This window comes from Zalophus californianus, chromosome 3, assembly GCF_009762305.2.
Source record: "Zalophus californianus isolate mZalCal1 chromosome 3, mZalCal1.pri.v2, whole genome shotgun sequence".
Classification (NCBI taxonomy): domain Eukaryota; kingdom Metazoa; phylum Chordata; class Mammalia; order Carnivora; family Otariidae; genus Zalophus; species Zalophus californianus.
In genome coordinates this window covers 74,988,590-75,004,103 of record NC_045597.1, presented here as the reverse complement: position 1 = coordinate 75,004,103, position 15,514 = coordinate 74,988,590, and the positions used below count along the sequence as shown (strand labels likewise).

Sequence of the window (15,514 nt, the reverse complement as noted above, 5' to 3'; positions counted from 1 at the left end):
GCCGTGGCAGTTTCCTGATGGACAGAAGGGTAGGTGAGGTCCTAGATTGGCCCCTTTAGTTTTCCAGATTTAGACCAGTTCTTAGCCCTGTATTTCCAGACTTGGGCCTGTGTGTACTCTCTATGCTGCCTTATTTCCTGCTTATCTCTCTGTGTAGCAAAATAGTGTTTATTTTGAAACTCTCGATGATTCTTATAGTTACTTTAAAAGCAATCTGAGAGGGCACCTGGGCGGCTCAGTTGGTTAATCATCTGCCTTTGGCTCAGGTCATGATCTCAGGTCCTAGGATGAGTCCAGAGTGGGGCTCCCTGCTCAGCGGGGAGCCTGTTTTTCCCTCTCCCTCTGCTCCTCCCCCTGCTCATGCTCTTTCCCTCTCTCTCTCAAGTAAATAAATACAATCTCTAAAAAATAATAAAAATAAGTTAAAATTAAATAAAATTACATCAATACATAAAAAATAAAATTACATCAATACATAAGAAATAAAATTACATAAATACATTAAAAATTACATAAACAAATACATTAAGAAATAAAATTACATACATACACAATAAAAATACATAATAAAAATTAAATTAATAAAATAAAAATAAACAAAATAAATAAAATACATACAATGCAATACAATACAATTCGAGAACCAGAAGAGGAAGGGGAGAAATTTTAGGATTGCTTAGGCTATCAATTAAATCTCTTTCCTATAACTCCTATCTGCCCCTCCTCTCCATCTCTCTCTGCAGGGCCCCTCCAAGCCAGTCTTGTCATTCGCAGGCCTCTATCGTCTCTCTCTCAGTTAAGCCTAACCAGAGCTGGTCACTTCACTCTAGCTCCTGACTGTCACTGCCTTTTTCCTATCCCTAGAATACAGTCCAAGCTTCTGAATGTAGCACACTAAGCTTCTTATAACCTGATCTCAGCTGACATCTTTAGCTTCTTTTCTACCCTATGCTCCAAACAAAAATTTTGCTGTTTCATAGAACATTTCATACACTAGAAAAAATCTTAATACTTGCAATTTTCACAATTCAAAATACATAAAATGTTCTCAGAGAAAATTCTACCTCTTTCCCTCCCCCCTTCTTTGTCCCTGTTTCCTATAAAAGGCAACCAGTGCTTCCTGTTTGTGCCTTTGCTCACACAGTCTCCTGTGCCTGAAAGGCCTCTCTCCTTCCGCTGCCCCTCTGCTTACTGTTAGACTCCTCCTCCTCTAATCTTTGGCTCAAAGGTCATCTTTTTCACTAGCTTTTCCTGAACCACTCACCCTCAAGCCCAAAGGACGGTGTGTTCCCCTAACACTTTATAAATATTTCTTAAAGTATTTGTATGTTAAGACTACCAGCTCTCCAAAGGTAGGAGCTAGGTCTAATAATTCATCCTTGAATTCTTAATTCCATGCACAAATTTTGGTACACACTTATGTTGACCTCTATAAATGTTCACTAATGCCAGTCTTCTGTTTAAGTTCAATTCAACAAATTCACTAAATTTTTATCCCAAAGCTTGGCCACTTTGAAGGCACTATTTCTATTCAAGGAATTTTCAGTTTTCCAGGAAAAATAAAATCAGTTATAACATACAGCACAGATCACTGCTACAGAAGATGAAGATGGAGCATGGAATTTCGTGAAGTTTGAAGGAAGGTTATTTTTGAGCTGCGCCTTTAAGAGAATGGATAGATTATAGCCAGATGAGTGTCTTCTGGGTTAGGTAATATAATGAACCAAGGTCTAGAGATAGGAAGAAAATTGGGGAATTGTGAGGAGGCTTGCCTCTTGGGTTGTGCTGGATTGTAGGGTTCATGATGAAAATAAGTTTGAATAAACAGGAATAAACCAAAATATGGAAAGTCTTGAATTTAACTGTTTTGAGAAGATGTTATTCCTAAAAGAAAACAGAGGGAAAGCTTCTAGACATTGGTCTTGGCAATGATTTCTTGGATATGACGCCAAAAGCACAGACAACAAAAGCAAAAATAGACAAGTGGGACTACATCAAACTGAAAAGCTTCTGCACAGCAAGGGGAACCATCAATAAAATGAAAAGGCAACCTACAGAATAGGAGAAAATATTTGAAGCCCCCCCATCTGATAAGGATATATAAGGAACTCCAACTCAATAGGAAAAAAAAATAATCCAATCAAAATGGGCAAATGACCTGAATAGACATTTCTCTAAAGACAACATGCAAATGGCCAAGAGGTACATGAAAAGGTGCTCAACATCACACTAATCATCATGCAAATGAAATTCCAAATCACAGTCAGATATCACTGCACACATGTTAGGATGGCTATTAGCAAAACACAAAAAAATAACAAGTGTTGGTGAGGATGTGAAAAGATTGGAACCCTTGTATACTTCTGGTGGAAATAGAAAATGGTGCTGCTGTTATAGAAAGTAATATGAAGCTTTTACAAAAAATTAAAAATAGAACTACCATATGGATCAGCAATCCCACTTCTGGGTATTTATCCAAAAGAGTTGAAATCAGGATCTTGGAGACATAGCAGCACTCCCATGTTCATAATTTTTTCACCATAGCCAAGATATGGGAATAACCTCAATGTCTGTCAATGGATGACTGGATAAAGAAAGTGTGGCATATATACAATGGGATATTATTTAGACTTCAAAAAGATGGAAATCCTGCCATACATAACAACATGGATGAACTTTGAGGACATCATGCTAAGTGAAATGAACTACCCACAGAATGACAAATCCTGCATAAGTCCACTTATATGAGACATCTAACATGGTCAGATTCATGGAATCAGAGTAAAATGGTGGTGTCAGGGGCTAGAGAGAGGGAGAGATGAGGAGTTGTTATTCAATGAGCATAAAGTTTCAGTTATGCAAAATTAATAAGTCCTAGAGATCTGCTGTACAACAGATGTCTATGGTTAACACTGCTATATTGTATACTTAAAATTGTTAAGGGGGTAGATCTCACATTAAGTGTTCTTATTGAAATACAAAAAAAAAGAAAAGAAAAGAAAAGAAAATTAGCTATTTTAAACTAGCATTTGGACTTTCTTTAAACTATTCCTTTAAATATATTAAAATTATCCTATCATGGAAGCGGCATAAATTATAGAAGTTGGTCCAATAATATCTCATTAGTGATCTAAATCAGGAAGAACTGTGGACCAAATCATATATTGGGCATAAACATGTTTTTCAGCCCCAAAATGGGTCTTACTGAGTAACTTAAATATTATAAGAAGAGAATTCTCTTCTTAACAGTGTTTGAATTTATTCTCTACATCAAATTCTTATTTCAGCTAAATGAGCTTTTTATATTTTCTTTTCTAAAAAGCTTACTCTAATAATGTGTTCAGAAATATTACCTGCAATATAGTAATGAACAGGAAGAAAGCATTAGCAGCTTTGCTAAACTGCAGATACAAATATCGAGGGAGGAATGACCACATGCTGTACTTGGCTGTGCTGTAGGTAAAAAGAAAAATGTCATTATCAGTTAACACTGTGAACTCTAAAAACACCAAAGGAAAACCCAGAAGTAGATAAAATATTGTTATAAAACACTGACTCTTTCTAAAGATTTTTTTGCTATTTTTAAAAACATTATTATCTGAAAACAATGTCAGGATAAAGAAAGAATTTTCCCCATTTCAGGAACTAAGTACTATGAATATAGTAGATAAGCAAGATGTATTCCACATTTTCTAATGGCCTGTAATTCTTGTAACAAAACTTCTAAACATTCATCTTAGAGTTCAAGGATAATAAGAGTCACCCATTTTTCTCCCTTCTCTCCCTCACAGGTTCTTTATCACTAAGTTATCTTAAATCCATCAACCCCCCCCAATGCCTATGCCACATCATAGACACAGGTGTGTTTCTTGTTTTCTAATGAATCTACTATATTTTAAAATCAGAAAGACCAGGAGTTTTGGGAAGACAACAGAATAGGAGGATCCAGAGTTCAACTTGTCCCACAAACACACCAAGATAACAGCTCCATCACAGAGAAGCCACACCAAAAAGGGCAGGAGGGGCAGAGTTGCAGTTGGGAACCAAATTCCTGGTACAACTAACCACAAACGGGGAGGGGGGGGCAGCACAAGTCCCAAGAAGCAGGAGGATCTGATCCCACACAGGGCACCCCCAGACTTGGGGACTCACACTGATGAGTCCCCAAAAATCTGGCTTTGAAAACCAGCAGGGCTTCAATCCAAGAGCTGTAAAACTCGGCAAGCATAACTGTGGGAGAGCCAGAGACAGAGAAAGCTGAGTTCCTGCCCTTAAAGAGCCAGTATACTAAACTCAGCCCAAGACCCAACACAGAAGCACCAGTTTGAAAAGCACATGGGGTATACAGGAAGAGATTTATTTACTAATGTTAAAATGTGTGCTGGAGGAGCAGGAGGCTACATGAGATTTTTCTAGGAACAAGAGTGCTGGCAGAGGCCATTTCTCTTTCCCTTCCTCAGCCTAGATAGCCAGATGTTTGTGGGAGCTAGAAATACTCTTCATCTACCTTGCTAGCATTAGGATGCCCCACCCCAGCATTCCCCTGTGGACCCACCCCATCCAACCTGCTTGATTCCTCAGCAGGCATCCTGCCAAAACAGCTCCTACCCCACCACACCCTGCAAGCAACTCCCACAGGGACCAGAACCACTTCAAAGTGACTCCTGCTCTGGAAAGAGGGAGAGATAACCCCACATACCAACATGCCCACAGTTTCTGCAGCCAGGCCTCTTAGCTGGCTATGCAGAAAGCAAGCCCTGCCCTACTGTGCATCTGCAGCTGTGTCAGAGAGTCTATTTGCAGACAGCTAGGCTGACTTCTGGCCCTGCCCACCAGCAAGCCCACAGTAGCCACAGACAGGTCTCTCCACAGTACAGGGAGCAAACCCTGTCCTGTGCACAAACAGAAGGAAAGGTGGGTCATTGCAGCTGGCTGAACTAAGGGTAACTGAGGCCCAACCATAAGAGGAGGGTGCAAGTAGCCCACAAAGGGGACACCCCTGGAGGATGTGGCTCTGGTGACCAAGGGAGATTGCACTATAGGGCACCACTCTTCTACAGAAGGCCAGTATGTTCAAGTCCAGGAGATGTAAGCAACCTACCTAATACATAGATAGAGACACAGAGTTAGACAAAATGAGGAGACAGAAGAATATGTCACAAATGAAAGACCAAGACAAAAGCCACAGGAAAAGACCAAAATGAAACAAAAATAATATGCCTGATAAAAAAAATTCAAAGTACTGATCATAAAGATACCCATGGGACTTGAGAAAAGAGTGGATGAACTCAATGAGAACTTCAACAAAGAGACAGAAAAAATTAAAAAACCAGTGAGAGCTGAAGAATTCAATAACAGAAATAAAAAATACACTAGAGGGAACCACAAGCATATTAGAGGATGCAGAAGAACAGATTAGCAATCTCAAAGACAGGGTAATGGAAAGCAACCAAGCTGAACAGCAAAAAGAAAAATCAATAATGGGGCACGTGGGTGGTTCAGTCGTTAAGCGTCTGCCTTCAGCTCAGGCCATGGTCCCAGGGTCCTGGGATCGAGCCCCACATCGGGCTCCCCGATCCGCGGGAAGCCTGCTTCTCCCTCTCCCACTCCCCCTGCTTGTGTTTCCTCTCTCGCTGTGTCTCTCTCTGTTAAATAAATAAAATCTTTAAAAAAAAAGAAAAATCAATAATAAAAAAATGAAAACAGGTTAAGGGGACTCTGGCATCATCAAGTGTAATAACATTCGCATTATAGGGATCCTAGAAAAAGAAGAGAAAGAGGGACGTCTGGGTGGCTCAGTTGGTTAAGCATCTGCCTTCAGCTCAGGTCATGATCCCAGGGCCCTGGGATCAAGTCCCTCATTGGGCTCCTTGCTCAGCAAGGAGCCTGCTTCTCCCTCTGCCTGCCACTCCCGCTGCTTGTGCTTGCTCTCTCTCTCTAATAAATAAATAAAATCTTAAAAAAAAAAAAGAAAGAAAAGGAAGAGAAAGAGAAGGGGGCAAAAAATTTATGTGAAGAAATAGCTGAAGATGACTCTAATCTGGGGACATCAAGATATAGGAAGCAGAGAGAGTCCCTAACAAGATGAACCTAACGATATCTACACCAAGACATATAATAATTAAAATGCCAAAGAGTAATGATAAAGAGAATTTTTTAAAAAGCAAGAGACAAGCAGAGAGTTACATACAAGGAAAACCCCATAAAGAGCTATAAGGTGATTTTTCAGCAGAAACTGCAGACCAAAAGTTCAGAATGCTAAAACAAACAAACAAACAAAACCCTACAACTAAGAATATTCTATCCAGCAAGTTTACCATTCAGAATAGAAAAAGAGGTAAGGAGTTTCCCAGACAAACAAAAGTTAAAGGAGTTCATCTCCACTAAAGCAGTCTTACAAGAAATGTGTAAGGAAATTCCTTAAGTGGAAAGAAAAGGCCGTAATTAAAAATATGAAAGGAAAAAATTTCACAGGTAAAAGCAAACATAGTAAAGCTACCTTTACTATGTCATAGTAAAGGTAGTCACTTATAAAGTGACTATGAAGGTTAAAGGACAAAAGTAGTGGGGCGCCTGGGTGGCTCAGTTGGTTAAGCATTGGACTTTGACTCAGGTCATGATCTCAGGGTCCTGGTATTGAGCCCCACGTCAGGCTCTGGGGAGTCTGCTTCTCCTTCTCTCTCTCTCTCTCTCTCCCCCTCTGCCCCTCCCCCTGCTTGTGCTTCCTATCTCTATCTCTCAAATAAATAAAATCTTTATTAAAAAGAGACAAAAGGGGATGACTGGGTGGCTCAGTTGGTTAAGCAACTGCCTTCAGCTCGGGTCATGATCCTGGAGTCCCGGGATCGAGTCCCGCATCGGGGGGGGGGGGGTCCCTGCTCAGCAGGGAGTCTGCTTCTCCCTCGGACCCTCCCCCTCTCATGCTCTATCTCATTCTCTCTCTCAAATAAATAAATAAAATAAATAAATATATACTTTATAAAAAAAAAAAGACAAAAGTAGTAAAATTACCTTCCAAAAAAACTGGTCAAAATAAAAAGACATAAAATATGACATCATATAATAAAACAGGGGGGGAAGTAAAAATTTAGTGCTTTTAAAATGTGTTTGAACTTAAGTGACTATCAACTTAACATAGAGTGCTAAATACATAAGATTTCATATAGATGATCCTGATGGTAACCATAGATCAAAAACCTATAATAGTTACACAAAAAATAAAGAGAAAGAAATCCAAGCATAACACTAAAGAAAGCCATCAAACCACAAAGAAAAAGAGCAAGAAAAGAAAGGAACAGAGAAGAACAGAAAACAACCAGAAACAATTGGGAAAAAATGACAGGAAGTAAATACCTATCAATAATTAAATGTAAATGGACTAAATGCTCAAATCAAAATACATAGGGTACTGAATAGATAAAAACAAACAATAATAAACAAACATAATCCATAAGCTGCTTATAAGTTACTCACTCCAGACCTAAAGACCAGAAAGTGAAGAGATGAAAAAACATACCAAGCAAATGGGAGCTAAAAAAAAAAAAAAAAAAAAAAAAAAAAAGCTGGGGTAGCAATACTTAGACTAAATAGACCTTAAAACAAAGACTATAGCAAGAGACAATACACTACACAATGATAAAGGGATTAATCCAACAAGAGGATATAATAATTGTAAATATCTATGCACTCAACCTAGGAGCACCTAAACACAAAAAGCAAACATTAAAAGTAATAAAGGAAGAAACTGACAGTGATACAGCTAATAGTAAAGGACTTCAACACTCCACTTACATCAATGGATGGATGATCCAGAGAGAAAATCAAGGAAACAGTAGCTGTGAACCAGATTAGACCAGAAGGACCTAATAGATATAAACAGGATATTCCATCCAAAACAGCAGAATACACATTCTTTTCGAGTGCACATAGAACATTCTCTAGAGTAAATCATATGTTAGGCCATAAAACAAGTCTTTGTAAATTTAGAAGATTGGGGAAATCGGAGGGGGAGACAAACCATGAGAGACTATGGACTCTGAGAAACAAACTGAGGGTTCTGGGGGGGGGATGGGGAATGGGTTAGCCTGGTGATGGGTATTAAAGAGGGCACATACTGAATGGAGCACTGGGTGTTATAGGCAAACAATGAATCATGGGACACTACATCAAAAACTAATGATGTAATGTATGGTGATTAACACAACATAAAAAAGACATTAGTAGAGTAATTAGTAAAATTTGAATAAGGTCTATAGATTAGATAATAATATCAAATTGATGTTACTGTCTTGATTTTTATAATTATACTATGTCTATAAGGGAAAATGGTCTTATTTTCAGGAAATACACACTGATGTAAATAGGCGTATTTGCAATCCAATCTCAAAGTGTTCAGAAAAAATGTGTGATATATATGTATTTGTGTATGAGAAAGAGACTACATAGAGAAAAAATTTTATATGTATGAGAGAGAAGGAATAATAAGACAAATGTGGCAAAATGCTAATATTTGCAAAAAAAAGTATCAAGCATCTTTTCTGACCAAAATGATATGAAGCTAGAAATCACTTACAGGGGCACCTGGGTGGCTCAGTCGTTAAGCGTCTGCCTTCGGCTCAGGTCATGATCCCAGGGTCCTGGGATCGAGCCCCACATCTGGCTCCCTGCTCAGCGGGAAGCCTGCTTCTCCCTCTCCCACTCCCCCTGCTTGTGTTCTGCTCTCGCTGTGTGTCTCTCTGTCAAATAAATAAATAAAATCTTTAAAAAAAAAAAAAAAAGAAATCACTTACAAAAAAAAAAACTGTAAAAAACACAAACATGGGGTGTCTGGGTGGCTCAGTCGGTTACTCTTCTGCCTTTGGCTTAGGTCATGATCCCAGGGTCCTGGGACTGAGCCCCTTGTCTGACTCCCTGCTCAGCAGGGAGCCTGCTTCACCCTCTCCCCCTCCTCCCCACTCGTGCTCATTCTCTGTCAAATAAATAAATAAAATCTTAAAAAAAAAAGCAAACACAAGCACATGGAAACTAAATAACATGCACCTAATCAATGAAGAAATCAAAAAATACATGGAGACAAATGAAATTGGAAACACAGTGGTCCAAAATCTTTGGGACACAGTAAAACCTAAGGAAGGAAGTTTATAGTGATATAGGCCTACTTCAAGAAATTAAAAAAAAATCTCAAACAACCTAACCTTACACCCAAAGGAGCTAGAAAAAGAAGAATGAATGAAGTCCAAAGCTAGTAGAAGGAGACAATAAAGATTAGATTAGAAATAAAATGAGACTAAAACATTAGAAAAAACAAATGAAACGAAGAATGGTTCTTTAAAAAAGATAAAAATCGATAAATTCTAACCAGAGTCATCAAGGAAAAAATGACTCAAATAAAATCAGAAATGAAGGAGGAGAAATAACCAACACCACAGAAATACAAAGGATTATAAGAGAATATTATGAAAAAATTACATGCCAAAAATTGGACAACCTAGAAGAAATGGATAAATTCCTAAAAACATACAATATTCCAAAACTGAAGCAGGAAGAAATAGAAAATTTGAACACACAGATTGCTAATATTGAAATTGAACTGGTAACCAAGAAACTCCAAACAAAAGTCCAGGACCAGATAGTTCCACGGGTGAATTCTGCCAAACTTTTGAAAAAGAGTCTTCTCAAACTATTTCAAAAAAAAAAAAAAAAAGAAAAGAAAAGAAAAGAAAGAAGAAGAGGAGGAAGGAAAACTTCCAAATTCATTCTACAAGGCCAGCATTACCCTAATACCAAAACCAAATAAAGACACTGCAAAAAAGAAAATGACAGGCCAATATCCCTGATGAGAATAGATTCAAAAATCCTCAACAAAATAGTACCAAACTGAATCCAACAATACATTAAAAGAATCATTCACCAGGATCAAGTAAGATTTATTCCAGAGATGCAAATGTGGTTCAATATTTGCAAATCAATTAGTGTGATATATCATATCAATAAGAAAAAGGATAAAAACATATGATCATCCTAATAGGTGCAGAAAAAGCAATTGACAAAATATAACATCCATTCTTAGTAAAAACTCTCAACAAAATAGGTTTGGAGGAAACGTACCTCAACATACTAAAGGTTTTATATGAAAAACCCACAGCTAACACTACACTCAACAGTGAAAAACTGAGAGCTTTTCCTCGAAGATCAAAAACAAGAAAAGGGTGTCAACTCTCACCAATTTTATTCAAAATAGTACCGCCAAGTCCTAGCCACAGCAATTCAAAAAAAAAAGGGGGGGTATCCAAATTGATAAGGAAGAAGAAAAGCTGTCACTAGTTGCAGTTTCATGATGATATATGAAAAACCCTTAAAGCTCCACCAAAAGACTATTAGGACTGAGAAATGAATTTAGTAAAGTTGCAGAATTCAAAGTTAATATACAGAAATCTGTTGTGTTTCTATACACTAATTACGAAGTTACAGAAAGAGAAATCAAGAAAAAAAATCCCATTCACAATTGCACCAAAATAAAATACCTAGGAATAAACTTTAATCATCAAGGAGGTAAAAGACCTGTACTCTGAAAACTCTAAAACAGTGATGAAAAAAACTGAAGATGACACCAACAAATAGCAAGATATTTCATGCCCATGGTTTGGAAGAATCAATATTTTTTAAATTTCCATACTACCCAAAGCAATACCTATCAAAATACCAACATTTTTCATAGGACTAGAATAGTCTTCAAATTTGTATGAAGCTGCAAAAGACCCCAAGTAGCCAAAGCAGTCTTGAGAAAGAAGAACAAAGCTAGACATATCACAGTCCCAGATTAAGATTTACAATAAACCTATAGTAATCAAAACAGTATGATACTGGCACAAAAATAGACACATAGATTAATAGAACAGAATAGAGAACTCAGAAATAAACCCACACATACAATCACTTAATCTATGACATAGGAGGCAAGAATATACAATGAGGAAAAGAGTTTCTTTAAGAAATGGTACTGGAAAAACTGGACAGCTAAATGCAAAAGAATGAAATTGGACCACTTTCTTACACTACACACACACACACACACAAAAACCCTCAAAATGGATTAAATATCTAAATGTGAGACCTGAAATAATAAAACTCCTAAGCAGTTATTTCTTTGGCATTGGTTGTAGAAATATTTTTCTAGATATGTCTTCTCTGGCAAGAGAAACAAAAGCAAAATTAAACTATCAGGACTACACTAAAATAAAAAGCTTTTGCACAGTGAAGGAAACCATAAACAAAACAAACAGGCACCCTACTGAGTGGGAGAAGATATTTGCAAATGATATATCCAATTAGAGGTTAACATCCAAAATATATAAAGAACTTATTCAACTTAACACCTCCCCACAATTAATCTTGATTAAAAATGGGCAGACGACCTAGACATTTTTCCAAAGAAGACATACAGATGGCCAACAGATACACAAAAAGATGCTCAACATCACTAATCATCAGGGAAATGCAAATTAAAATCACAATGAAATATCACCTTACACCTGTCAGAATGGCTAAAATAAAAAAATAAATAAATAAAAACAAGAAATAACACGGATATGGAGATAAAGGAACCCTTGCACACTGTTGGTAGGAATGCAGATTGGTGCAGCCCCTGTGGAAAACACTATGGAGGTTCCTTGAAAAATTAAAAATATAATTACCATATGATCTAGTAATTCACTTTGGATATTTATCCAAAGAAAATGAAAACCTAAATTCACAAAGATCATGCACGCCTATATTTACTGCAGCATTATTTACAAGATATGGAAGCAACCCAAGTGTCCATCCATAGTTCAATGGGTAAAGGTATAACACATATATACAACAGAATATTACTCAGTCATAAAAGAGAATGAAATCTTTCTATTTGCAACAACATGGATGGACCTAGAGGGTATAATGCTAAGTGAAATAAGTCAGTCAGAGAAGGACAAATACTATATGATTGCAGTCATATGGGAATTTCAAAAAGAAACAAAAAAGAGACAGACTCAAATGCAGAGAATGAACTGGTGGTTGTCCAAAGAGAGGTGAATGGGGGGGGGGGTGGTGAAATAGGTAAAGGGGATTAAGAGTACAGTTATCTTGATGAGCACTGAGTAATGTATAGAACTGTTGAATCACTATATTGTAATCCTGAAATTAATATAACTCTGTATGTTAACTAAACTTCAACAACAACAACAAAAAAGAAGCCAAATGCTCAATTCCCTAATATAGGATATTGGTGGACAATTCAGCAGATCGGTGAGATTCCACTGGAAAGCACTTTACGTCATAGGTAGGTATTACTAAAGAGAGCTCCCAAATGGCAGTGTGCTGCTTGGTATTGCCATGAACAGGCACAAGTGAGAGGAGAGGCCAACTCAGAAAGAAACCTTGAACGTGAGATGAAAACACAGCCTATTCTTGGTGGTGAACTTGAGAATTCAAAGTTTCTCAAGGCCTGAGACAACTGTTATAGCCTGAAGCATCCACACCAATTGTTTCTTGCAGGTGAGGACCACATCTTCCTCCTTCCTCTCCTCCCAGCTACACACACTTCTCACCTGATTGAGTTTTTGCAGAAACTGTTCCTAAGGGGTTCATTGAGGTAAATGGTGCGGACTTTGGACACATCTGATTCTTGCAGAGATTGTTGCCAGCCCATCTTTTCCTCCACCTTCTGACAGCCCAAAGAGAAATCGACAGGTCCTACATCAAGAAGGCACAGGGATGTTACACAGAAATGCAAATGAAGTCAGACTCCAGGGACAGTACAAGTGCACTGTGTATTCTGGTTGGGCACTTCAGCCTCTGTGAGTCCCCTGGAGGCAGACTGCTTTCTTAGCCCCCAGCTCCTCATCTACCCAATCCACTTCTCCAGGGATTGGGCCCCCTAGACCTCCCCTGCCACCTTGCATTGGGGGAGGCAGCTCTACTTCCTTCACAGCTCCCACACCCTGCTCCCCTCCCCTCCCCAGCCCCAGAGGCTCTGGGTGGGCACTGACACTCTGCCCAGGGAGGACACTGGGAACCAAGCAGTGATATAGGATCCAGCAGCTGGGTCAGAAAGAGGAGGGGGAGGGGAGAAGGTGAAGAGGGCTGGGGGACAGGGAGGGGAGAGTGTCTTGGCTGAAGAGCAATAATTTCCTGACCAGAGAGCACCCCCTGGCCATGATGGCCTTAACACTCCCCTCAGTTCGACTTAATTTTAAACAGATGTCTTATCCATAGACCCCTGAACTCCCTTTCCTTTTTGCTAACATAAAACATTTACCTTAGAATACGTAACCATAAATTCTTTTTTTTTTATGATGGAAAAAAGATAAGTTTATTTTGAATTGTTTTAATTTACAAATACAAAACACCTGATCCATGATGCCTGCCAGCCAACGGCTCAGACGCCAGCGACACGTAGCACAAATACGAACTGCTAACCATAAATTCTTAACTCTACTCCCTTTGAAATGTATATAAACCTCCTTAAAAGCCCCTTGCCAGCTTTAAGATCCAGGGAATGCCTTTCTCAAGGACCTGGGATGTCTCTGAAATGTAATCATCAGAGAAGATCTCCATGGTAAGGTAGGAGCCTAACTTCAGGGGATGCCTTGCTCCAAGTATAAAACTCCTTCCTGTCATGAAGATAAGAGAAAATGTACTTATTCTTTGGGCAAGGCCAGTTAGCAGACACAAATGGCCAACGACAATCCCCACGTTCCCCACCCCAGCTCTTATAAACTCTCCCATCTTTTGTTTCAGCTGAGGTGAGTTCAGTTTCTCTCCCTATTGCAATAGTCTTTAATCAAGTATTCCTTGCCTGGTTAACTTTGCCCAGGCAATGTTTGCTTTGATATCTCCTAACCCAAAAATGAATAAGGTTTTTGACCAAGGGCCCAAGGAAAGTCCCATTTGTTTCTGATGAGAAATAGAGGCTAGTATGCTCTCAACAGTAACAAGCATCTTTGTGCCAGTCCACGTGCTCAAATTTCCTCAGACTTGCCAAAAGTCCTGTAGTGCAGGATTGACATGGATATTCAGATTCTGGAGTAAAGGAACTTTCCCACCATCATTTATGTTTAGTTTAGCTATTTCTCTTCAAGCATTTCCCTAACAACCCATCCATGTGTGAGGGTGAAGAAACAAAAGGTGAGTGATAGTTAACTAAGGAGCTGCTGATGAAAATAAATAAAGCTCAAATCACCTGACTAGAGACCTGTGATCCTCAAGCCTACCTGCTAACCAGCTACCTGAGAGAAGAGTGCCGGTGACCAAGAATCCCAGTTTTAAGGCCTAAGCTAATGTCCCAGCTCACACACTAGGTGTCTCCCGCTACACCAACATGTCTCTTCAGCAAATAACTGGTCTGTTAGAGTGGGTCCCTTAATTTGAGTAATAGTAAAAAATGAGCCAGCACAGAATCTATGAAAAAGTATGCAGCCATTTGCCCAAAAAAATGACACAGTATAAGGAACAAAAGACAAAGGAAATTCTTGTTTGCACATCGAAAGAATTGTTACAAAACACAGAGAAAATGCATTTCCTGTAAAAGAAATTAAATATGGCCATTATGAAACAAGAGGTCAAAAAAAGAAATACAAAAATATTTTTTAACATAATAAAACTGCAGAAGAATTTTTAACGTGACCTGAAGGAGCTTAGAAAAGAAATGAAAGAGAAATACATTAAGAAAAAGGAAAGTCACATTAGAAGCAACTACACAACAGACAGCTGAAAAGAGGGATATCCTGCACAGACTGTAGAAAACTAAGCAAAATGCGGGGCACCTGTGTGCCTCAGTTGGTTAAGCAGCTTCCTTAGGATCCCAGGGTCCTGGGATTGAACCCCAGCCCTCCACCTCCCCATTTCGGGCTCCCTGCTCAGCGGGAAGCCTGCTTCTCCCTCTCCCTCTACCTGCCGCTCCCTCTGCTTGTGTGCTCGCTCTCTCAAATAAATAAAATCTTTATTTTTTTTAAGATTTTATTTATTAATTTTTGACAGAGAGAGACACAGCAAGAGAGGGAACACAAGCAGGGTGAGTGGGAGAGGGAGAAGCAGGCCTCCCGCTGAGCAGGGAGTCCGATGCGGGGCTCGATCCCAGGAACCTGGGATCATGACCTGAGCCGAAGGCAGATGCTTAATGACTGAGCCACCCAGGCGCCCCTCCATATAGTTATTTTAAAGCATGTTTTTCTTCATACATAATAAACATGTTTATTTTCTTTTAAAGAAATCTATAGTGGGTATTTTTGGTAGTCTTTTGTTTGTAATGGTTCTTACAATTTTTGTTTCTTCTTTTGTATAGTACTTCTTTCCTTTGATAAATAATTTTTGGGCGTTCCCAAGACCCTGGGACCATGACCTGAGCCGAAGGCAGACGCCTAACAACTGAGCCACCCAGGCCTCTCAAATAAATAAAAGCTTTAAAAAAAAAAAAACTAAGCAAAATGAAATGAAAAAGAGCACAGAAGATAAAGAACTGGAGAAAAAGTATAGATGT

General features: G+C 38.7%; 1 protein-coding gene across 11 annotated transcripts in view; it reads right to left on the bottom strand.

Moving 5' to 3' along the window:
- LOC113919824 (phospholipid-transporting ATPase IB-like) overlaps nt 1-15,514 on the bottom strand; it is a 237,857-nt gene that overhangs the window by 171,322 nt on the left and 51,021 nt on the right. For 6 of the 11 annotated variants that reach the window (XM_027589587.2, XM_027589595.2, XM_027589594.2 and 3 more), the window contains exons 2-3: nt 12,585-12,729; nt 3,354-3,453 (exon numbers count right to left, since the gene is read on the bottom strand). In XM_027589587.2, the coding sequence (XP_027445388.1) occupies nt 3,354-3,453; nt 12,585-12,685 (201 nt within the window). In that variant the 5' untranslated portion in view covers nt 12,686-12,729. The remainder of the gene's footprint in view (nt 1-3,353; nt 3,454-12,584; nt 12,730-15,514) is intronic. The other 5 variants (XM_027589591.2, XM_027589588.2, XM_027589592.2 and 2 more) reach the window with 1 other exon arrangement.